The 25,722-nt window shown below is 35.1% G+C and overlaps 1 protein-coding gene across 5 annotated transcripts in view; it reads right to left on the bottom strand.

Moving 5' to 3' along the window:
* CPED1 (cadherin like and PC-esterase domain containing 1) overlaps positions 1-25,722 on the bottom strand; it is a 268,681-nt gene that overhangs the window by 120,305 nt on the left and 122,654 nt on the right. For 2 of the 5 annotated variants that reach the window (XM_060632976.3, XM_060632977.3), the window contains exons 7-16: positions 22,602-22,744; positions 21,752-21,824; positions 20,240-20,407; positions 18,876-18,980; positions 17,067-17,236; positions 12,839-12,909; positions 10,997-11,047; positions 7,724-7,783; positions 6,168-6,351; positions 5,083-5,251 (exon numbers count right to left, since the gene is read on the bottom strand). In XM_060632976.3, coding sequence (XP_060488959.3) covers positions 5,083-5,251; positions 6,168-6,351; positions 7,724-7,783; positions 10,997-11,047; positions 12,839-12,909; positions 17,067-17,236; positions 18,876-18,980; positions 20,240-20,407; positions 21,752-21,824; positions 22,602-22,744 — 1,194 coding nt within the window. The remainder of the gene's footprint in view (positions 1-5,082; positions 5,252-6,167; positions 6,352-7,723; positions 7,784-10,996; positions 11,048-12,838; positions 12,910-17,066; positions 17,237-18,875; positions 18,981-20,239; positions 20,408-21,751; positions 21,825-22,601; positions 22,745-25,722) is intronic. The other 3 variants (XM_060632978.3, XM_060632980.3, XM_060632979.3) reach the window with 2 other exon arrangements.

Below are 25,722 nucleotides of genomic sequence, written 5' to 3'. Positions count from 1 at the left end.
GTCAGCTCCACAATACATTCTTCTCACTAGGATAAAGTTTATGTGGACAAAGGGCTTTTTAAGTGCTGCAAAAATGTATTGTGGATGTTTTAAATAGAAACAATAAAATAGTGAGTTGTGTCAAATAGTAAAAATGATTAACTGTTAACTGCTTTAATGTGTAATCAAGCATTATACATATATATATATATATATATATATATATATATATATATGTATATAAAAGCCTATGAATTGGAAAGCATTTTAGCAATTAGTAGAAATAATAGGAGTCTGACTAATTCCAATATGTAAAATATTAGACCTGATTTATATACCGGAACCAATAAAGACAGACTGATACTGATACTAGGATATATATGGTGTCTGGTAAAGTATTAGGTGTTAGCTCTAAAATGTTTCCAATAGATACTCTATGGAAGGGAAGATTCTGATTCCATAACATTTCTCATCAAAATAGAGATTATGAAGACCTCAGAATTTTGCAGTGATTCTAGAACATCATAAAAATTATCATTGTACATGACCATGAAAACAAATTTTAGCTAACTAAATTTTAACAGGTTACATTCTGGCCAAATGAGTTTCCTAAAGAGGTTAATTAGATTATAAGTATAATAAAAGTTTCAGATTCTACATTCCAGAGTAATGATTAAGGGGATCAGTTTGAAGTCTGTCAGACCTGTATTCAAACACCACCTTTGCTACTAATTACGTATGTTTTATTTATTTAAACTTTTTTTTAATGTTTATTTTTGAGAGACAGAGCATGAGTGGGGGAGGGGCAGAGAGAGAGAGAGAGAGAGAGAGAGAGAGAGAGAGAGAGAGTCTGAAGCAGGCTCCAGGCTTTCAGCACAGAGCCCTACGTGGGGCTTGAACTCACAAGCCATGAGATCATGACTTGAGCCGAAGTCAGATGCTTAACCAACTGAGACACCCATGTACCCTGTATGTTTTAAAGTCTTATGTTCTCCATCTGTCAAAGGCTGGGGCAATTGTCACCTGCATTTAAGGTTGTGGAAAACATTAAATAACATAAAAAGGTAAAGTGCTTAGCATCGTGTCTGGCATATAATAAAAGTTCTATAAATATTGCATTGTCCCTACCTCTGCTGCTATTGTATCTCCTACAGTACATGACATATTTGTAAGAACAAAGAGCATAGCAGAAACATTATTAAACAGTTGCTAGTTGGGAGTCTTTTACTACCACACAGGCTCTATTGTTGGAAAACTGAATCACTTTTTTCTGGTGTCCTGGGGTAGGCAAGGTAACTAAAAATCACTAAAATGAGTATTTAATAGGTATTACAACTTTGGAAATGAACAAAGGCATTTTAAGTAGTCACTGATAAATGCTCTTCTGTTCTTTTATTATGGGTATTTGCTAAAATATTAGACAATTATTGCATGAGCTGTTTTGTAGCCTTTGTGTCGAGAATAAGTGCAAATATAGATGGGAAAATTATAAAGCATTTCCAAATGCTGTAACTGGAGTCATTTACACATCATTTAATAGTTCAGCATATAGATCACTAATTAATTTTTTCAATAAGGCAGCAAATGTCAGTTTTAAATCTATAGCTAAATACTGGACAAATCCTTTTCAAAAGCTGAAATTTTTTCTTTCGTTGGTATTTTCCCTTTATTAATTGTAATTTATTTTAAAATGAAAGCTGTTTCTAACAAATGGATCCTTGAAATGTAGTCTCCTACACTTCTGCTCTATGGCCTTTCTGTAGATTTTATTTATGGCTCTATTCTGGCACAACACTTTGGGGGCAAAATGTGTATGAGCCCATAGATCATTTATACAAATCAATTTCTGTGGATGCTGTATTGTTATCCATGTCAAAAATTTTTGATTTGGAAAGAGATATTAAAAGAAATATTTCCCCATATGTGTTTTAATTTCCTTAGAACATAAATATATTTTATTAATTCCAAAGCATGACATATTCCAGCCATAATAACAGTTTATTACTTTCTAAATCCTTCTTCCTAACAGCAAAACATTATGCTATTTATGGGTAAATCAAAATGAAATAACAGTCTAGGTATGTTATATGACTTTTTTATGTTTCATTAAGAATCATGTTTTCTATAATTGAATGCATATTTCTGATTATAATTACATTAGGCAGGAAAGATGGCAAATTAATGAGAAGAATAAAGAGCTGTCACAGTATTACCGACTACAGAAATAATTAAAAATACAAGGATGAAAAAAGATAAGAGTGAGTCTTCAACATTCAACGTTGAAGGATTACCTCTAACCTATTCATACTTGGAGTAAATCCACTACAGATTTACTAGATTTATAAGTGGAAAGTAGAAAAGTAGGCCTGTTATTGGTATATATCAGTGGTTCTCAACTGGGGTCAATTTTGTCCCCTAGGGGACATTTGGCAATGTCTGGAGACATTTTTGGTTGTCACAGCTTAGAGAGGGTATGCTTCCGAAATGTAATGGATAGAGGCCAGGGATGCTGCTAAACATTCTACCGTGCTCAAGATAGCTCCCCAAAATGAAACATTACCTGGCCACAATATTGGCAAGGTTGAAAAACTTCAGACCAAATCTAGTTGTTTTCCATCAGTTATGTAAATTAGCCCTTTCTCCTTCACTGGTAATAACTAAACTATGAGTTGCCTCTATGGCAACCATATACAAATTCCAACTGGCAATATAATTAGAAATAGACACTAAACTCAAGCAGTTAATTATGGCCAAGCAGGTATTTAACAGTATTTGATCATATAAATGATTTTAAATGTCTATTAACAAATTAATTAAATTATCTTATTATTCACCAAAATGTCAAAGTGATTGATTTTTTAATTGACTAGTATGCCTTCTATTTGCCTTCTCCTCACTGTTAGTCTTTTGGTGAAAAGCTAAAATGAATAGTCAATATCCAGAAGGTGAGAGAGTGTTAGAAGGAGAAATTAGAAGGCTTGATTAACCACAAACTGGATACTTTTTTTTGGATATTTTAAGGTAGATCACCTCTTATGCTTGTTTAAAATTTAATAATGGCACCCATTAGGACAAAATCTAATTTGAAATATAAAGAAGAAATGTAATTTTTCCCCTTAACCAACAAAATATAATTGAAGTTTAGCTCATTTCCTTTCTTTTGGTACCTGTAAGCTTTAGGGATTCAAACACAATGGTCTACCATTTAATATGCAATAGTTTGGACTCTAGACTTCAACATGAGAATATAGAGAAGGCACTATGGTTCTTGATAAAAAAGAAAAAGAACAATTTAGAATAACAAAAGTTCATGAGTCTCATAATGTATATGTGTTTATTAATTTGGAAACTCTGGAATAGCTGAGAATTAATAGGAGTTCAGAAACTGTATCCCTTACTCTTTGTATTCTGAACATCATTATGGTGTCATTTTGCAGTGAAAGCTCAAGACTCTAATGAGATTAAGCATAAAGTAGAAATAAGGGAAAGGTCTCTGGATTAGAACTATCACTGGAGCCTAGGGTGAGAAAATCTTACCTCTGCCATTGACTTCTCCAAGTTCCTGAGGCCACACATGCCTCAATAAATGTCTAAATCAATCCTTATTATTCATTCATTATCTCTTTAGTCGTTTGACAGTTTGTAAAAGGAAGGCTAAAAAAACACTAGTGCTTATTAGACACTTTTCCATGTTATAAAATATAGTACTGCTATGGGACCACACATAAACTTTAAATTAAAACCTTCTGGAAAGGATTCTTATAAATGACTAAAATACTTTTCTGCAATCATCTGTAGGATACATCCCACAAGAATTTTCTAATATTTTTCTTCCTATCATAGTAACAAATTCCTAATATAATCCATTGTCTAAGGAAGCTGCATGGTAATTAACTTATTTTTGATGAATATAATATTTGAAAAGAGATGCATGTCTTGGAAGATAATACATACTTCCCCACTAATGCTTCGCTCTTAGAAGTATAACTTACATTCAGCATACATAATTTATGTATAGCAAGATACATTTAGATATACTCTATATACAACAAACTGCACCGATCTTAAGTTCATAGTTAGATTTTTTATTTATTTATGTACCACCTGGTTATATATGTGACCACCATCTAGATTTGGAAGCATGTTTGGGGACGAGTGGGCAGGCCAGATGAGCGGAAGCATAAAATACACTCTGACAAAGAATGGGTAGAGGGGGAGAGAACACTTATCTGGCCTCTACATTTAAGGCAACATGGTACTCATCCTACTCACTGAGTCTCAGTCAGCTACTTCTCTCCTTTGTTAATCCTCTGTGCTTCAGTGGACCCAACAGACTGTCAGTCATTGAGACACGACATATTTGCAATTATACTTTCTAAGTGAATTAGGAGATCTGATAAGAGTATCAATTACTACTTCTCCGGAAGGATCTCCAGTGAGGGTATATGATGCGAGGAAATGTGGTAGGTTATACCTAGGATCCTAACAAAATGAAGAAACAGAGGAAAGAACCACCAAAATAGATAAAGTCTCTGGATAGAAGTCACCTTCCAACATCAATAGGGCTACATAACGGTATGTGCTGCTCACAAGAGAAACTACGGCCTTTAGGAATGATTAAGATGGAGGACGTGCAGGAAAAATATATATACTCAAGCAAACTTAATTTCATTCATCTGGTATCCCTTCCATAAAATAGCTTCACAAATTTTCCTCTATTTCTTTAAAATAAACTCCACTGAATCTAGTTTAAAATTTCAGAGTAGGTTCAGGTACAAATCCAAGAAACACAGCACAATTTAAAATGGAAATGTAAAAGCAATTTTATAACTAAGTGTGAGCACTCAGACATTTTTTTTCAATATTAACCACAACGAGTCCACTGAACACAGTATGTGTAGGGAGGAGCCACCACACTAGAAAGAAAACCACTGGCAGCAAGGTATCTTAAATACCTGGCTGGGGCCCTTTCTCTTTTAAAATGAGACCAGTTTGGATTTGAAAAGCATACATTTTTTCCTAACAATTTTCATTTGGCATTTTGCACCTGGGTTAACAGATCACTCCCAATTCAACCCAAGTGCAAATGTAGAATTCACTTACCTGCACAAACCCGCATGCTGAGAAGTCCTCAAACAAGGGCAGACTTGGACGATCTTCTCTGTAGATGGTGAGCTTGTACGTGATCAGGGTCTCACCCTGTGCTGGAGACTCATCTGCCACAAACATTGAGATTTTGTTCATTCCCAAGCCCAGAGGGTAGTTGGCAAAGCTGGAGAGAGACAGAGAGAGAGAGAGAGTAACATTTATTCAGCCCAAATGAATTTATATATCAATATTCATTACATGCCTAGTTTGCATACAAAAGTAGATAAGGTCTATACAACTTCATAAGAAACTTAAAATATGAAAAAGTTTTCATTATGTTTCATAGTACTTTGGTATGCCAACAGTTATCTTGTAGAGTAATTCAGGTCCTCTGTCAGCTACAGAGAAGGAAACTCATATTTATTAACCACTTCTCAGGGTCATACATTTTCTGATTTAATACTCAAAACAACTCTATGCCCAAAGTCCCATGGTAGGGTCAGGGCTGGAACCCAGGTTGGTCTGACTTGAATCCTCTTTTCTTGCTACCGGACTCTCTTAGCTCCCAGGATGCCAAGTGTATTTCTTTCCCTACAGCACGGGAACATGAGTATCTTCCTTGCCTTGGACATGGCATGTAACAAAGTTCTACCTGCTGTTCAAAATTGTAAACAAAAGAGTCAGTGACTCTCAAAAGGGTCAATAGAAAAAAATTCCATGAGACTGGGAAAGTTAGTGTTAGCATGTTCATAAATTGTCATGAAAATGTTTATTCAATCCCTGAATATTCAAAATCTTGAGGAGTTGGGTTAGGGTAGAAGGAAGCTACCCTTGATGAGTCTCTTTAATATTTCACATAACAAGATCTTCCCTTGCTCAACATTGTTACAAAGATTAGGTACAAATATTGCTAAAAGATCAGTAGAGCACTGATGTGTTCTTTTTAACCACATGACACCTGAAAGGTAAAGGATTTCACACCCTGGTGATCTCTCCAACTGATCTTACGCTTCAGATTTTCTAAATCTTCAAAGGATGCTTCAAATATCTGCTTCCCATTATTATGTCTCCACTCAGCCCTGGTCAACATCCCGCCGTACCTTGTTCCTGCCCGATCGTGCAGGTACACCTTGCACTGACAATTAGAAGTCTCTGCTCCAATTGTCACTGTTACCACGTCAAATGGAACTTCAGAGTAATAATCTTTGATCTTCGGGTTAAATTCAGGATTCAGTTCCAAATGTGGATGTGTGAGGATCTGTTTGATATAACATTGTGTGTCATCTGTTAAAAGAAAAAATAACAGCAAAACAAAAAACAAAAAAACAAAAAACAAAAAAAAGACAACTGTGAAATGGATAAATGTTGAAAACTCATATATGATTATCCTTTGAACAACCTTAGTCATTCACTTAGTGATCACTGCTGATTTTCCGCTTGGCACTCTGGTCATATTTGATTTGTGGCTTCAGCTGAATTTTCTATTTGTCAGATTTTGTACAATTTGCCTTATACACAGCTGTTGACTTTAGCTGGCATTAGACAGTTGCTAGTTTTTGCTCAGTCCTTATACGTTTGAAGGCAGAGAGAAGGCGGGAAAATGTCTCACCAGTGGATTGATAACATGTTCATGACATTTACTGCATGTATCAAGCAACTGGTGAATGGGGATGATGACTCTGAGGTGGTAACAGAAGGGCGTCAGCAGGGAATGAGGAAAATTTCTTAATAGGGAGAGTCATTAAACTGCCATTGAATTGATATAGTAGCTTACAGGCAGTAGGGTGGAGTGAAGAATGTGAAATCCAATATTACAGCAAACATTTAGATACAAAAACATCAGCAGGACATCCTGAGACCCCCCTCCCTACTCCACCCAGGTCACCTCAGCGTAAGGAAGTACCCTCAAGTATGAGAAGGAAATGGCATACTCTGTTCAATCTTGTCATGGAACCTAGCATATTACTTCATACCACTGATTCTAAGTCATTTGAAAAATATGTTTCCATGCGATAGCCCGATTTTTTACAAAAGGATCTTGACGAGTAAAAGAAAAATACATTTGTAGGCACACACACCAGCCACTGCTAAATTATATTGCGTCATATTTGGGATAAGTAAATTACTCAAAAGAAGTTTAGCAAACGTTTTTCAAAGAAATATTAATAAGTATTTTGCTCCATAAATACTTTTCAGTAGTTCACAAAATTCCAGTAAGTGAGAAATTTTATAGAAATCGGTAAAATGAAAGTATCTTTTGTCTTTTAAATAAGATGTTCAGTGACGGTTAACAACATGGCAACAGAAAAAGGGAACACGGAATTCGTTGCAGGAAGCTCTCCACTGAACTTAAAGCAAGTAGATTATCTCATCAGCTGTGACTCTTCCCCTCTCTGTATACAGTTATCACAATGATTTTTCTACAATCAGTTCTGGGTCAGCTTCAATTCTTTAATGGTTTCTCATTATCTCCAAAATTTAGTCCAAGCTCCTAATAAAGCAGACAAGGCATTTCACAATCTCTTCCTTGTCTTCCTCTCTCATTACATCCCTGTTATATCCTGCACTTTGTGACTTAACGATGCCGAATTTTTTTATATTTCTTTGGCAGACATGGGGATGTACCACCAAATCTGTGGCAATGGAAACCACCAACCTTCTGGGTGTCTGGACTCCAGTTCTGAGGCCTGTATCTCAGTACAACTTCCATCAGGCACTAATGAGAATGAAAACGAAAAATGAAATTGAAAAAAAAAAAACCCTACGTACTTCTGACCCACATTGTATAGTTTTCCCAGATTTTGAAAGAAAAAAACTCCTCAGGTACAAATTAGGCATAAATAATAATACAATAGACACATTGTAATTTCATTGTAGGGAAAAGTCTTAATAAAAAATAAATGACTAGTCAATTTGGTTAAATAATTGGGGAAACTACCAACTTTATTGATTTTACTTGTTACCAAATATTTGATCTGGCTGAAAAACGTAGGTGGATTGCATCTATAATTTTGATGATCATGTCAACTTTTGAAATTTCTATAACAAAAGAGAAACCAATGAAAGAATGAGGGCAAGATTATATTATTAGATCTCATCCTAAAAAGGACCATAAGTTTTTATTTGAATTCAACCACTTATTAATAATGCATTCTTTTTTTTTTCAAAGATCCCCACCCCCCCAGCACATTCTGTGTTCAAGGCACTGAGATAAGCACAGTAAAAAACAGGCTATTGTTGGTCGTGAGATCTGACTCAAATGGAGACTGTGAACCTAACATAACACTTTAAGCAGGCTGGAGTCCAGAGATATAAAATGTGCTTTTGGGAGGACCATTTCCTAAGTAGAAAGGGAATACATAAACACTGGCATTACTCTTTTATATTCAAAACCAGCTAAATGAATAACCAAGTAGAAGCTTTATTTTTTCAAAACAGTAACCACAGAGGACGTACTTTAACTTCAGATGATATATTTTTATAAATCAGTCACTGAGAGTTGATTTCCCTGCAGTTCACACTTTCACTTAACAGTGAAAGTTTCCAGTGGGGCTTGCCCATTATAACACCGCAACTCAGCCCTACATGAGACCAAATGTGTAAGGAATTCTCTTAAGCAGGATTCTAGCAAGTGCTTGTTTTTGGTTTCATCAGAATCTCTCCACCTCCGGCTGAAGTGCTCCATTCTAAACCCCTGCTTAAAGGCTGATTTATCTAGACATGATCTTCACCTGAATCATCAGTGCTGCTGATACACCTGGAGTTTCACTGGCATCCTTCCCAGCCCGGGGCCAGCACGCCTCAGGCCAGCTCACCTAGATCCACGGAGAACCCAGTGCCAGCTATGGCGGTAGCAGGCTGCTTAGCCTCTTTGGCAAGCATATTTGGGAAAGCTGTTTGAAGTTTTGGTTGTTTTTAATGAATCCTTTTAACCACAGAGTTTTATTGCCCTCTTGAGGGATAATCATAACTCATATTAAACACGAGAACAGCCTAGACTCTGAAGGATAATCCCACCTGTTCTGAGGCATCATCAAGTTATTTTTTAAACCTTAAATTATACCATAAAAGTGGGAAGATTAATTATGCGGACCCAGGTAGGACTAGTTTTTATCAACATAAAAACATGAACTAAGCTAAAGAGTTTATCTAACACGTTCACCTCCTCCAGAACACGTTACTTGGGAACTGGAAAAAAAAAAAAAGAGATTATCCCCATACAGTTGTTTCATTTTATAAATTATAAAATAGAATACCAAAGAGGTGAAGTGGCTTTCCTGATGCGGCATCTACCCCAGAACCTAGCACTTGACAAATATGCATTCCTAAATTTTTAATGTTTATTCATTTTCGAGAGAGAGCGAAAGAGAGGGAGAGCAAGTGGGAGAGGGGCAGAGAGGGGGTTGCAGGGACAGAGGATTCGAGGATGGCTCCATGCTGACAACAGAGAGCCCGATGAGGGGCTCGAACTCGTGAACCATGAGATCATAACCTGAGCTGAAGCCGGAAGCTTAACCTACTGAGCCACCCAGCCACCCCCAAATGTGCATTCTAATCTTGCTCCTGGTTTTCTCCCTAGTACTTTACCCACTATAGCTAGGCACCAGTCTCCCAAGAGTTGCATGTATTTTTCTAGAAGAGATTGGATGGCAAGTGCAGGGAGGGAAGGGCATAAGTGATATCTGTTCTTTTTTCCTGATCAGCAAAACTTTATTTAAAATGTTGCTTTTTTAATTGAATGTATTTGTTGATTCTATTATGCCATACTATTATATAACCTCTCAGTCTACCCCAATTTTAATGATAGTGTTAAAACATAATGAATTAAATTGTATTATAGAAGATACAAATTAGATTTTATTAAACTGGAAGACTTTTATTTATAATAAATTAAACTTTAATCTATAAATTTTATTTTTTTCCAGATTTTATGTTTTCCTGGAATAGATTTTTTATTTGTGAAAGGCTAAATTTTCTAAGTGCATGTTTTAGCAATATTCAAATAGCAATATATATATTCAAAAAGCAAACCTGCTAAGTAAACTCTTATTATTCCATCATATTATTATAAAGTATTAAGATAACTCATGAGCTTTAAACAAAGAATTGGAAGACCCAGCTTTGATCCAGCTCAGGTATTTAACAGTCCTGTGATCCTGGAAAGATCAATTAGATTCATTCTCTCTATATATATTCTATTCTATATATATCCTATTCTCTGTATATTCTCTCTTTCTATATTTCTCTCTATATATTCTCTAGATATATTGGCAAGGTCACTGGAATAATGCTGACCAGAGTGAACAAAGTTATTTTTACATCCTAAAATCTATATAACACTTGAAATGTAGTACTATAATATATATACTATTTTTCTTGATTATACTTTGGTTTAAAAAAAATCATGAATTTTAAGAAAATAATTTAAAAAGCAGCTTAAAAATTCTCAATTCTAATAAAGAAAATTCAACTCAAGTATTATCCATTATGTCAATAATCTGACATAAAAGGAATCCCTGTGGGGTGGTGAGAGCCCTAAAAATCAATGTATAAAGCAGATAAGCTTAAGTGTTTGCACTTGAACAGTCTCCAAGGCAAAGCCTTAATACCCTAAGGACTCCTCAAAATGAGTTTGAAAGTCACTGTCCTTAAACAAACACATGAGCATAATATTTCATGTTCAAAAACAGAGATATAAAAATGCTCTTCTTATGCAAAAGTGACAGATAACAACTTATTCAGAAACTTCTAAAAATGTACTTAATATTTATTTATTTATTTATTTATTTATTTATTTATTTATTTATTTTACTGCAATATTAATATTGTAGTCTATAAGTGTCCAACTATGAGAAAATGACGATTTCTTCAATGCAGGGCTGTGCCTCACTATTGGTTATGCCACTGAAAGACTTTAATTGGAACTCACCATTACTACAATGAACTTCTTTGGTTTCACTCATAATTCGTGGAACAGAAGCTAAAAAAAGAAAAGTTAATTTAAAATGAAAACTATTAATCAAAACAAAAAGAATACATATTCATTAATCTCAAACAGCACAACTTAATAAAACACATATTTTATTACTTAACTTATTACATCAGAAAGCACTTCTTAGTTAAACTGAAAGCTATGTAAAATAAAAGGAGTTACTCGGTTCAAATCTCAGAAGAATGAGTTTTCCAAATAGGAAAATATTAGGGGAGAAAAATGAATGGTCTAAATGTCTCCATTGCCTGAAGGTGATCTACTGAGATTCCTTCTAGTTCTATGATTTTATGACTTTAATATCCCAAATCATTAGAATTACAGAAATTCTATCCAGTTGATTCCACTGACATTTACTTTTAAGTTTCTGAATCGAACCAAACATCTCTATAAAAAACTCCTTAGTAAATACTGGTGGAACAAAGGAATGAATAAACGTACTCAGAATGCTTAAATTATTCATTTAAAAATAGAGAAAAAATGGTGGGAACCAGAAAGGGTCAGAGCAGCAGTTTATAATCAGTTCTTCACTGGGCTTACCACTTCATTCTATTGAATAAGTCTTTCTCAAACTTTAGCATGCCTCAGAATCAACTGAAGGGTTTCTTAAAATACAGAGTGCCGGGGGTGCCTGGGTGGCTCTATGGGTTAAGCACCTGAACTCAGGCATGATTTCGCGGTTTGCAAGTTAGAGCCCCACATCAGGCTCTCTGCTGTCAGCACAGAACCTGCTCTCTGCTGTCAGCATGGAACCTGCTTTTGATCCTCTGTCCTCCTCCCGTTCTGTCCCTCCCCTCGGCTTGGATTCCCTCTCCCTCAAAAAATAAAATAACACTCAAAATAAATAAACACTTAAGAAAAATACAGAGTGCTGGGTCTCATACCCAGAAAAGTAGGATTCTGATTCAGCAGATATGAATCATCTAAATTTCCCAGGTGATGTTGAGGTTTCTTCTGGTCTAGGGGCCACACATGTTGAGAACCACTGTATTGTATTAAACCTTGATTTGTACTAGGAAAATTTTGATTTCTAAAAAATTGTAGACACGTAGTACTTCTTTTCATCTTTTATTCTTAAAGTTAGAAACATTTTCTTTTTGTATGACAAAAAGCTCAGATGTTCTTTAGAAGGAAAAAATTAGAACATAAAGATAAGTCCAGGAGAGAAAATTACAATCACCATTAGTTTTCCCTGAGGCCCAAGTTGCTTGTAGCCAATTCTTTCATTTAATGATATACCATAAACATCTTTCATGTCATAAATAACTCTTTTGCAATATTGGAATGGCTTTATCATATTTTGTTGGAAATCTATAACTTATTTATCCAATCCAGTATTATTACAGTAGAAGTAATTGTATTATAAGTAATTTTAGAAGTAACTGTAGAAAATAGCAGTTTCTAATTTTTTTATTTATTAATAACTCATGTAACTAAACTTCTGTGTACATTCTTAATTATTTGCTTAAATTGAATATCTAGGAGTGAAATTTCTGTGATGCAAGAATAACTTCTAAGGATTTTCTTATATGTTGTTATGGTCCTTAAGGGAGGTTGCTCAGTTTAACTAGCACACGTAGCATGAGAATGCTTACTTCCCTACACTTTCCCCAGCTCTATTATCTTTAAGAGGCAAAACTGTTTCAAATTTGAAGGAAAATTGTATTTCCTAGTTTAACTTCCATTTTTTATTGCTAATGAAGCGAAACACTTTCTTATGTATTTTTTGAGCCACGCAACACTTATTTTCATGTTGGAATCAGCGAGACCATATCTTTTTACCTTTTTTATTTTCAATTGCATCAAATGGCACTTGTGGTTTTTCAATGTTCTCATCCTCTGTGAAAGAAGCCCTGCAAATGCAATGCCGAACAAATCTAGATCAATGAAATGAACACAATTCATGGAAATTACATTGAACACACTATTTTTTTTTTTTTTTTTTTTTTTTTTTTGTCCTGTGTGGGCACAGATATTTTGATGAACACAAAGAAACACTTTCTGGATTTCACTCCTCAAAGCTGGCAATCTCGCCTCAAGTGAGGTGGGTGGAAATCTCATCATCTCCAATCAGCAGAAGTACATTTGAAGAAAACCAGGGCAAAAAGTCACTCTTCAGTCCAAAAGTGAGCGATCTCTGATAGCCTGGGTCCAACAGAAGTGAATTTGGGAACACACATTCTTACTGGAATTTGTTTGGAAAAAATTACACAGTCCTGAAGTGAGAAGCTTGGAGCCCTGAGACATAGACTCAGGAGAACATGCATATAACCTAAGAAACAGAAGCGTACTATGCAGAAAATGACCTATGTCTTCCTGCATCTTCTATCCTTAAACAGTAACTACGCTTAACAGGAAGGGTTAGTTCTATCTAGTGTGTTTGCCTCAGTTTTCTGTTGTACAACTAGATGCCTAGCCAGATACCCCTCTAAATCCTCAAGTTTGGTACCAAATAATCAAAACTGCAGCAGAAAAATTGCTGGTCCTGATGATGGAGACTACTTTCCCGGGCTGAGCTGTGATTCTCCACTTCTCCTGCAGCAGAACAGAGATAACAGCCCTGGCCTTACTTCACAGGGATGAGAATGAAATCAAATGCCCTGTGTTAAATTACATTTTATAAATATTTATTGTCCCAGATATTGTGCTGGGCACTGTGGTAGGGAAGAGATGAATAAGGCATATTCAGTTCCTTCAAAATACAAACATCAGCAAATTACGAAGAATCAGGGAATTAAAAGTATTGCAAATGTTGGAAGGTGTGATAATTTTATTTCAGTTTACTTTGTAAAGGTGTTTTTTTTTCCTTGATACATACAGTGAAGTAATTAGGGGTGAAAAATAATGTCTAGGACTTACTTTAAAATATTTCCTTCCTCCCAAGGAATGAAGAAACATAAAGCAAGCATGGGGTTAGATATGTTTAGTTGAAGGTTGACTGAGTGCCAGGCCAAATTAAAAAAAAATAGCTCTGAATTCATAGAAGCAAAAACTCAAAGTGAAGCTCATAAAAGATACAACCCTGAAATGCACGTACACTGAATTAGTATCTTAACGGGATGAGATGCTTTGTATGTTAAAGCATCCTGCAGTGATTCCTTATGCAATTATGTGAATAAATTATTTGTTTTAAAAATGTGGATTTTTCATGGAAAGCGTATGATGAGAGCAAAGCAACTGTATTTCTAGTAAAGTGAGAATTAACAGATAGTACACAAATATTGATAGTAAGCAACATTTTCATTTTGTTCAGATTTACACTAATTCTGTTGGGACCTCTGGATTCTAAGCCTCAGGGCGCACACATAAATAATTATCACTTTTTCTAACTCTTGCTTTTCTGACTTTATCTCTTCTCACCTTGTTGCTCCAAGCAAATGATCTTTATTTGAAAGGAAGCGTGAGGGGTGCCTGGGTGGCTTAGTCGCTCAAGCATCCGACTCTTGATTTTGGCTCAGGTCATAATCTCATGGTTTGTGGGATCAAGCCCCACACCAGCCCTGCACTGATAGCATGGAGCCTGCTTGGGATTCTCTCTCTTCCCCTCTCTGCCCCTCCCCTGCTGGCGCATGTGTATGTGCTCTCTGTTCTCTCTCTCTCTTTCAAAATAATAAATAATCTTTAAAAAAAGGAATCATGAAGTCATTAATCCCTACAGGTAGCATAGGTATGTAAAATTGGCTAGAAGTAGAAAAAGCTGGAGGTGACTATTGTGAAGATACAGACAATGACAAATGACTACACCTGACCTCCCTTCTGCAGGATGAACTGGAATAAAGACTGGACCGTGGACATGAGGCCAGGGTCCTAAGCTCTCCTCTATTTCTCTTACCTGTGTGGCTTGAGCAAACGATCCACCTTTTCATCCTGGTTTCCTCGTCTGGAAAATATGTATAATATGCATCCTCCTTGTAATACAGCATGGATGATAATTAAATATACATATGCTCCCAGGGAAATTTGAAGATAATTAGAATTGAGTTTTATTTCTTGAAATGTTCTGAGGTGATTTACCTAATTGCTTTTTGATAAAGATCTGAAGTTTAATTTTCTGTGTTAAGTTAGATAAAAATCTTTTGAACTTGTCTTACTTTTCCTATAAAAGAAAGAAAAATATTTCCTCCACCGTAGATCCTAAAGTGACCTTTGGATAGCAGAGAAACATGAAAAGTCAATATTAATATTTATTACCTACTTGCCCTGCAGCATACCAGACACCATGTGGTATGTGGAAATTATCTTATTCAATTCTTGTAAAATAATATGTGGTAGGTAGTATAATCCATATTTTATAGATGTGGAGATTGAGTCTCAGAGGGGTCAAAACTTTAGCTGCTATAATTAATAAACTCTAGGGTTGGGATATTTGAATCCATGTCTGTCTGATTCAAAAAAGTCCTGACTCTTTCTACACTGATCACTTTCAACACTGACCACTAATACATTCCTTTATTTAAAGGGAATCAGTTAGGGTTAGGGTTAGGGTTAGGGTTAGGGTTAGGGTTAGGGTTACAGTTAAATTTAAGATAAGCCCCTTACTTAACCTTACACTACATGTGACTCTTGAGAAAAACTTGCTGAGAAACAAACTTTCCAATGCTTGCATATCTCAAGGGAATTTAGTGAAAGTTAAAAACAGTAGCTAAATCAAGTTTGCTCCTCCCAACTGATAATGATGAATGAGACAGACTCGGATTCCTTGAGTGAGTGCAAAGAACAGAGAAACAGGCACTGAGCTCTATTATTTAAAACCTACTTTTCAAACAAACAAATAAACTTTCTGTTTGGCTTACTACTTCGGGCATTTAGGGAATAAGGCCAACTTCCTAACGTTATGACAATTAAAGTGAGTTCTGATCCTGAGTAATGTGCTAAGAATTCATCAAATATATGAGTATTTACATTTTTTAATTGAGAAAAAATTATTGTGGATCTGCTTTCATTATCTCCTGAGGTAGAGGGAAAGGAAGCAGCACTCAGGAGAACCAAAGCCATTCCTTCCTGAGGGTAACTGCAAGAGACATAAATGGTTATAGCCTGGCCATTTCATCTTTCATCTCCCTAGGAGGTTTTAGGTTTGCTTCTGTTTTCCTGGCAGTAGAAAAGTCAAATATTCCCTGAATTCCATCCTATAAAAGACAAGCAGACTTAGCCAGTGTGTTAGGCACTGTCCATTTTCTACAATTACAGGAGATGTTAATGTGTTCACCTGGCCTATCCTTTCTTCCATCTGCTCATTACTACCTTTCATTAGAATGAAAGTGGAAGGGGAGGCCAAATGTTTCCCTCTGAGATTCTACCTTCTTTTTTTTCTTTAATTTTTTAATGGTTATTTATTTTTGAGAGAGAGAGAGAGAGAGAGCAGTGGAGGCGCAGAGAGAAAGGGAGACACAGAACTAAAGCAAGCTCCAGGCTCTGCACTGTCAGCACAGAGCCTGACGTGGGGGTGTGAGTATGTGACCTGAGCCTATGTCGGATACTCAACCGACTGAGGCACCCAGGCTTCCCGAGATTCGACCTTCTAAAAAAAAAGAAAAGTTCTATTCTTCCGGCAGGGACAGACATATTTATAAATTTGGATACATTCTGCCCACTTTAAAGCCATGCCTCAAAAACTCTTTAAATAAATGTTCATACCATCTTGGGCTCCACGCTGATATTAAAAAGAAAAGAAAAGAAAAGAAAAAAGTCACCCAAGTCTTTGTCTGATACGCCTGTAATTCAAGGATATATATCACAGAATGAAACAAATTTGAAGGTTTTAATTTTAAACATTACTCTTTAGAGTCAAGTCCTGTTGGTTTGAAAAACTGTTGGATGTGTTCTTATTACAGTGTTTGAAGACCACTAGAATTGTTATGGTTTCAATGCTTTACAGAAGCTTATTTTCCAGAGCACAAATTTTTGGACGCATTTCTTTTTGTTGCTTTCTTTAATGCAGGCAAAATCTTTTGAAATCAATCTTTAGAGAATTTTTGGATTGCACAATTCAAATTTGTGGCTATCTTACCATTCCAGTGGGTGTAGCTGTGCGTTTTTATTCAGGAGCCGAAATTGTTCAAATACATTTAAAAGAGACCAGTACTGAGTCAGGACTGAACCAGGTTGTCCTATAGGATTTGCCATATCATAAAATTCACGCATCAAAGACTGAATCCCAGGAGCAGTAGATGGGAAGACCTGAAAAGAAACAGTCAAAATGAGAATATCTGAATAAGATATGGAAACTAATTTAAAAGGTGTTATTACTAGAAAAGTCTTTGTATTTTATTCAGCTGTTTTTAAAAATCAGATATTTATTTAAAATCCATTGGTCAGTATCATAATATAATTTTCTGTGCAGTTGTCAAGGTAATGTCACTTTTGTTGATCATATTTCTAAATAGGATGAGTTTTCTTTCTCTTTTCATTGAATGGAAATGGACGTCTCCTTCCTAAAGATATCTGAGAACAGGTGAATGACAGACTGAGTCAGGCAGTAGGAAGAATGAGGAGAAATTGCTTTGGATTACAAGTGAACTTTGTCAGGGTGAGAGATATTAATCCTACAAAAAAAAAATCTAGTCATCCTCTTTTGACACTGAGAGTCAGGAAATTAGGATTTGCTCTTTCTCCTGCGAAATAATTCTGTAGTCTGTGCCGAGTGATGTTCACTACATTCACAATATCTTAAATTATGAATTCCTGAAGAATGAGACCTCTTTCTTTATATTTGTAGAGTTTTGATCCAATGGTCACAAATGTAATATGGGTATGTTTAAATTAATTAAAATAATCTACCAATTAAATTATCTTTGGGACAAAAGCTTACTTTGAATCCTCTAAAATATGAGTCTATTTTGATGAGCAATGATTGTTATATGTAAGTGATGAATCATTAAATTCTACTCCTGAAACTAATATTGCACTGTATGTTAACTAAACTAGAATTTAAAGAAAAGTTTGGAAAAAATAAAATAAAATGAGTCTAAATTATAAAAACAAGTGCCAAACATTCACTAATTAACTTAGTAAATTAGTTATAACTCAGATAAGTATAATGTGAATACATGTTTTTTTAAGTAAAAAATAAATGTTGATCCATACAGATTAATAACAAACTATCAGTGGACTTTTAAAAATGCTGTTTTAAAAAGCTGTTTTGTATAAACAGACCTTAGGTATAAAAATATAAATCCATTGTAGTCTATCTAGACAAGTGACAGAACTAGAGAAAAAGCAAGTACTGAACATGCACATGTATATGTACTAAATTATCTTGATATTGACCAGTACATTAACAGAACCCAAAGAAATACACAGAAAAGACAATAAAATGTCATTGATTTTTTTAGGCTGAAACCAGTAATGGTTATCATAACTATTTACATTTTCTTTCTTTGAGGTTTGCTATAGAGTTGCAACAAATTAAGATTTAGGTAGTTTTCTAAGATGTGGTTATATTCAGTAATATTTGATTTTACACAAACAAAAAGGGCACAATGAGCAGAAAGAAATTTTTGTCAAACATAAATGTCCCAAAGCTAAAAGCAAAACTTCTCTAGAAAAACGTGGACATTTTTCCTTAAGAACTGCCATATACTGGCAGCCCTACTGATCTCATATCCTTTAGCTTGAATAAACCATGTATTATTTGCAAAGTCCTAAAGAAAATGGATTCTGCTCATTTTAATATTTAGATCTCTGAAAAGAAGAAAGAAGCTTACAAAGGTTTCTAGTTCTTAACGAAATATCTTCATCAAGTGAAAATCAAATAGCTTATGGCTGATCTACTATAATCTCAGTGATCATGAGAAATCAAATGTCACTTTTGTTTTACCAGTTGGAATGGCCCCAAACTCCCAAGTTCCTTTATGAAGGTCATAATTGAGTGCATCTCCTCTAAAGACAGGCATTGATTTGGTTCCTTTTGATAGTTTTCGCCCTATAACGGGGGAGGGGAACAAATCTTAAGCGATTGTTACCAAGTCAAACCATGTTTAGCCCAATTGCTTCCCACTTTATACACCAAAGTTCGAACTCTACAAACAGCTGAGCTAATTAACGCTAAATAATACATAGTAGCTTCAGCTTGTCACAACAGTGTCTGACTCTAGGAAAATTTCATATTTGACAAAGAGATGCTGAATGAAATTGCTCAATAGTGCTTTGGTAGTAAGCCTGGGGAGATGAGCCCTATAGGGTAGACGGTGTGTGACAATTTGGGAAGGCAGGAAGAGTCCTCTTCAGCCCTCAAAGTACCAGAGATCAGAGCAGCAAATGAACATGTGAATCTCTTCCAAATTACAGTTTTGGAGTTTGTGGATTCTTATAAACGGTCCCCCTGCCCCATTTTCCCCTCACATCTATTTTTTTCCTGATGCATCCCAGAGAAGAGAAGTTGCAAATATTTTCCATTCCTTCTGGGTGAAGTGGTTCTAATGGTTTTAATGACAATCTACTCACTAGTGAAGGAAAATAGGGAACTAGAAGGAGAATTAATAAAATCTCAGGGAAACAGCAGTCTATAAAGTTACGTTCTGTCTCTCACAAACAACTCTCCACAGAGCAAGAACGTTGTTTGTGAGAACTTCCATGTTCTACTCTTCCAAGTTCTCTGAATACGGGTTTTAAAACAGAAAGACGTATAGAGAATAATGCTGTACTTAGTAATCTGTACAGATTTTTTGATCCATCAAGAAAAGTTGTATTAACATGTCATTAAAAAATTAACCAATGCTACTACGAAGCACTACATCCTAATCATCAGAAATCTAAGCAAAGATGTTAACCAGATGTGAATTCTTTAAAAATTAGTATTATAACTCCAGTGCCTTGGTGTCAATCTAGAGCACTTACTGCTATTCTAGACCGGCTCCAAAAAGTTCTCTTATTCTCCCTATTCCTCTTAAAGAATTCTAAATAACATAGAATATGTATTATTCATAATATCCACAAACATTCCTTAGGAATTAGGAATTGCCTTATTTTAACCCATAACTGCATCAGAATCAGTCACTCATACTTAGTTGATGTAAAATAATATCAGTCTTTAGGCCAGAAAAATATTAAGAGATGTAATATAATGGATACCAATTAGTTTCAAACGAATTATCAATTTGCCTAACTGCACAATAAAGAAAATGGCACCTTCCAAAGAATGACTTGAAAGAAATATTTGTCACTACAAGAATATGCACTTACCTTAAAAACACCTGATATATAAAGTCCCTGAAATATCTCAGAAAACATGGGAAGTGAAGATTCATTAGAGAAGAGAAAATTGAAAGTATCTTGTAAAAGGGATTCTTCTGTGTTTTGGTCCTCAAAATCCATATTATCACCATCTTGAAAATTTAAATGCTCATGCACCTGTGAAAGAGTAAAAGCACGGCAAATATTTTTCATTGACTTTTATATTAATGCAGTGGAATCACTTGTAAGACATGATTCATTCCTGTTGGATTGTAGATCAGAGCTGACATCTAGTGGCCTTTTTGGAGGCCAACAGTTTTATAAAATATAAGAAATGTTCTTTTGAAGATACAATTTTTATAAGAAAATTAATGGATTATAAAGTCACTTAAGTTTATCTTGAAACTCTTTACTGTTAGAATTCGTGTCCATGAAAGATAATAAGTAACAGTTCTGAACAATAAATTTTAAAGAACACACTAAGATGTGTGCAAGATAATGAATAATTTAAAATGTAGATTCATGAAGTTTCAAAATTTTATGAATGAGCCACATATGATATAATCACTCCCCTTGTACAATAGTTTGAAACGCAGTCAATGCAATATGAAGTTGAAATCTGATTGTTCATAATTTTATTTTGCTCCTCTTCCCTTCTTCCTACTCCATACCCCAAAATAAAGCTTTCTGTAGACTTATTCAATGTTTTTAAATCTTCTTGCCACAAAGGGATATTTTAGATGAGAAATATGTAGATGATCTGAATGAGTTCATTTAATTTGAAAGGAAGCAAAAGAATCAGGGTATATAAAAAAACACTCTTCAATTTACACATATTTTATACTAGGAAAAAAAACATATATTTGAAAAATTCCCATGGCTTTTTAATTAAAATATAGGCCAATTTAAAACTAAGTACCTAGGGGCACCTGGGTGGCTCAGTCCGTTGAGCATCTGACTTCCACTCAGGTTATGATCTCAGGGTTCATGACTTGGAGCCCTTCACTGGGCTCTGTATTGACAGCACAGAGTCTTCTCTGTCTCCTTCTTTCTCTGCCCCTCTCCCACTCACTCACTCTCCTTCTCAAAAATAAACATTAAAAAAAAAAACCTAAATATCTATATGTAAAGAATAAGGTGTGTGTATATATATATATATATATATATATATATATATATATACCTAAGGGAATAAGCTGGGTAACTGCTATTTTCTATTACCCAAATGCCTACCACTTTATTTCATAAACAGTGACTGAACCATAGAAAAATCTGTGCCTGTTCCACAGTGAGGCATAGTAGGGACTGGACCTCAAATCATAGATTCTCCATACATTAATTAATTTTCTGAACTACAGTAAAATATAAGCCTGCAGTGACTTTAATACAAGTTGCTACTTATTGGTTGGTTATTATGAATGCAAACAACGCATGCACACACATACACACACACACACACACACGCACATAGATCATTCAGCATAAGGCGGGAAGCTCACAGAAAGCCTTTGGCATACGCACCTGGAGCACAACAGGGTACCTGAAATTGTAGTAACCAATATCAAAAGTTAAAAGTTGAAAACATAATCTGCATCTGAAATAAAAACACAAGGTAATATAAAAATATATTCTATTTGCTACATTTACTCTATCATTTGATGCATTATTAACAGTTACTACAGTTAAATTTCATGGTATGTATTAATTAAAGAGAGCAGTGGCTTGGATAATATGGAATTACATGCAACCTATTTTTAAATTGGAATTTGTTTTGTTCCTTACAGAAAATACAAATATAACGCATTAAACAATGAGTTTAATAATGCATTAAACATATGAGTTTACTTCATGAAAATGCAAATATGGAGAAGGAAACTCTCCTACTCCTACACGCTGGGCATTCTTATTCACATAGGAAGCATGATAAAGCTTAATTGAGCCACCTCCTTTTTGTTGACATTGTAAATTTAACTTTTTTTTTTAGAAAAAGGGCATTAAATTACGTCGAAGTAGGTTGTAACATGAAAATAGTAGCTATTGACTATTGTTAATAAGGGCCATAAGTAAAATTACACCTAGTCAATGCAAAGTGCATATGATAGAAATACCTAAGCTTAAAGGAGATACAATTAAAATCCACTTAAATAATGTGTGCTTTATTTCTTGTCACTATTATCTAGACACTAACAAGTCTGTAACATGCTTTGAAGTGTAGGATCTACAAATATGGAAAGATGCTTGCAAGCCCATATTTATATACTGACATAACATTTTCCAAATAGCACCTACTTGTAATAATTAAGATATATTTTCACTAATAATTTTTAGATTGGGGTTTTTTAATTTTTTTAATGTTAAATTTTGTTTTTACCTATTGAAGGCCTTTGGTCCCAGAGTAGATGTTTCACTGAATACTTCAGCTGCTAGGAGGAGTTTGCTAATTGCTTCCTTCATATTATCAAAAGCCTGAAGAGGTGAGCTGGCTGTCAGGAATGTCTCAAAAAATGTTTGCAACTGTGAACAAAGTAAAGGGTTAACTATTGAGTCAATAATCTCAGTTTGTCTATCATTTCCAAGGTGACCGGTTTGAAAGATTCTGTTAGGTTATATCTTCCTGTCATGTTCAAAAAAACTCCTTAAATAGGAAAGTTTGGTAACCTATATATAATATATATGTATAGGGTGTGTATATACATACGCATATATCTTACATATAATATACTGAAAGTGTACATAATATACTAAAAGTATGTTATAAATGAATATTATGTATATAATATTCAATGTCTATTATGTACATAATATGCAATATGTATAGATTATATACATTTAAAAAAAATTTTTAAGGGGCGCCTGGCTGGCTCAGTCGGTTGAGCGTCTGACTTAGGCTCAGGTCATGATCTCGCAGTCTGTGAGTTCGAGCCCCGCATCGGGCTCTGTGCTGACAGCTCAGAGCCTGGAGCCTGCTTCGGATTCTGTGTCTCCCTCTCTCTCTGCCCCTCCTCCGCTCATGCTCTGTCTATCTCTCTCAAAATTTTTTTTTAATTTTTAAGCCTTTCAACTGAATATAGGGTGCACTACATCTTATAATTTAAATTACTTTAGCATTTTTGCTTTCCTTTTCCTCATTTCACAGCATCTAATCATGGAAAGTGAAAAGGAATTATTAACAAGAACTTGTGATCAGAACTTACAGGTTTAATTTGTGACTCTACAAGCTAGATGACCTTGGACTGACAACTCACTTTGGATTTCTGTGTTCTCTTTAAAATGGGTGAATACTACCAACAAGAGAGCTGTCAATACAAATCGGAAGAAAGTGTACTTGAAAGCCACTGTAAGGTATGAAATCCAAATCTAAGCTTTTTAGTATTGTCACTTTTCTGTATATATTGGAACAAAAATAACTGCATGAAAGTTGCTTTTTCACAGCATCTTGCTATGGGAGACCTAGCCAACTAATGAAGAATCTAAGAGAGTCTCAGTCTCCTCTTAACGTTTTCGTTTAAGGAATGTTTCATGTGGGTAGAAAAGATAGGGCAGTATTACAAAAAGGAGAATAAAGCTCAGGCTTATATTTTCTTAGAAATACCATTGTTCATGTCGTAAACAGCCATTTTTATTTGCTTAAATATTAAAACAATCACAACAACAAAACTACCTCTTGAAGATGCTTAACATCAAAGTTCAAGTCAAAATTTTTTTAAATGTTTTTTTTTAATGTTTATTTATTTTTGAGACAGAGAGAGACAGAGCATGAATGGGGGAGGGGCAGAGAGAGAGGGAGACACAGAATCGGAAGCAGGCTCCAGGCTCTGAGCCATCAGCCCAGAGCCAGACGCGGGGCTCGAACTCACAAACCGTGAGATCGTGACCTGAGCTGAAGTCGGACGCTCAACCGACTGAGCCACCCAGGCGCCCCCAAGTCAAAATTTTTAAAAAGCATAAAACAAACTTCATAGTGGGTTGTACACTTTCTTTGGATAAACATAATCTCTCAAAGATGAAGAACAAAAAATATTTTTTGAAAAAACATGAAGCAGGTATCCTCTTCATGTTTTTGGAAGAACAGACTAGATCGCTCTGAGCTGCGTTAAGACTACAAAGTGAAAAACTTTTGTTGCTATGATAATGAAGGACAGATAAGCAACCTGAGGGAAATGGTAAATGTATCTTTAAAAATACACAAGTAAAATCCCCCAAGTAAAACAAATCCTGACTTCATAAACTTTTACCAGCTGAAAAACAGAAACCTAATGAGATGTGCATTTTCAGACTCTATGGACACAACATTAGCATTTGGCAATTGGGATGTTTTGCCATTTCACTAAGGAAAATAAATGTAATAATTGTATGATCAAAAGAAAACAAATTAATACGAACACTAAAAATGTTAACACCCTTGAGTCAAAACAGAGTAATATTGTTTTTCCAAATAAAAAGAACTCCTATTTCACTCAGTTCAGCATGATTATGTAGAGAGGGTTACTGATTGTATTATTGCATTTTTTATTTTAATGTTTCCTGAATATCACAAAGGTCAAGGTTAATAATTTAAGAAAGTTGGAAATGTTTGTATAGCATATAAGATGTATACGTTTGATATCACATTGTATCTTCCATGGCAAAAAATCATTAGAAATTAATGTCTTAGGGTTGTATTTATTCTCCCACTGTGGAAATGATTATTTCTTAATTTCTGTCTGTAACAGTGAGCATTGAATATGGGCTGCCAGTATATGCATTCAGTTCCATTCAATTCACATTTTGTAGTGAGAATTTTACTATGTGGAAAGTACTATACTGTTAGGAGTCATGGCACATAGCACAGTGGTCACACTGTAGATACTGGAGGCAAAAAGTCCTGGGTTTAACTTTGGCTCTATGCCTGTTACTATTAAATTGTGAGAACTGGGATTAATGACAGTATCTATTTTGCAGAGGTATCGCTCAGATTAAATGAGAGAATGTACATAAGGTACACCACCTCCCAGCACATCAATACTCAGCACGTGTTCGCTCCTTGTATCAATTAAAACGAGAGAAGTCCGCAGCCATTTAAAGGAGTAGCTGTTGAAGTCAGATTCTCATAATGCGATGCATTTGTGGAAATTCAAAACTGCCTCTGAGAATTGGAACACATGTGACACCAATCAAAATAGAACATTTCAAAAATATATGATAAACCTTTAATAGAAATGTTTTAAAAGGGAGAATAAAGAGGTATGATGGTTGAATGGCCCCCTCCAGTGGGATGCCTCCCAACAAAAGTGAGAGAGCAGAACTGAAGAATCCAAATAATTGGCTGTCCCCCCCAATTCCCCAAGACCTCAGTCTGCTCAGAGAAGGACCAACATCAGCCACCAACAATGAGAACAGGGGGCCAGAACATAGCGGCCTTCGAGAAGTATGAGGACAGGAGAGAGAAGCGGGGCTCGGAAAGCATGTTTCGAAATGGAGCAACTTGTTTTATTTTTGTGTTAGCTCGGTTC

The sequence above is a fragment of the Panthera onca genome, chromosome A2 (assembly GCF_046562875.1).
Source record: "Panthera onca isolate mPanOnc1 chromosome A2, mPanOnc1 haplotype 2, whole genome shotgun sequence".
In the NCBI taxonomy this organism is placed as follows: Eukaryota; Metazoa; Chordata; class Mammalia; order Carnivora; family Felidae; genus Panthera; species Panthera onca.
This window is presented reverse-complemented; position numbering and strand designations above follow the sequence as displayed.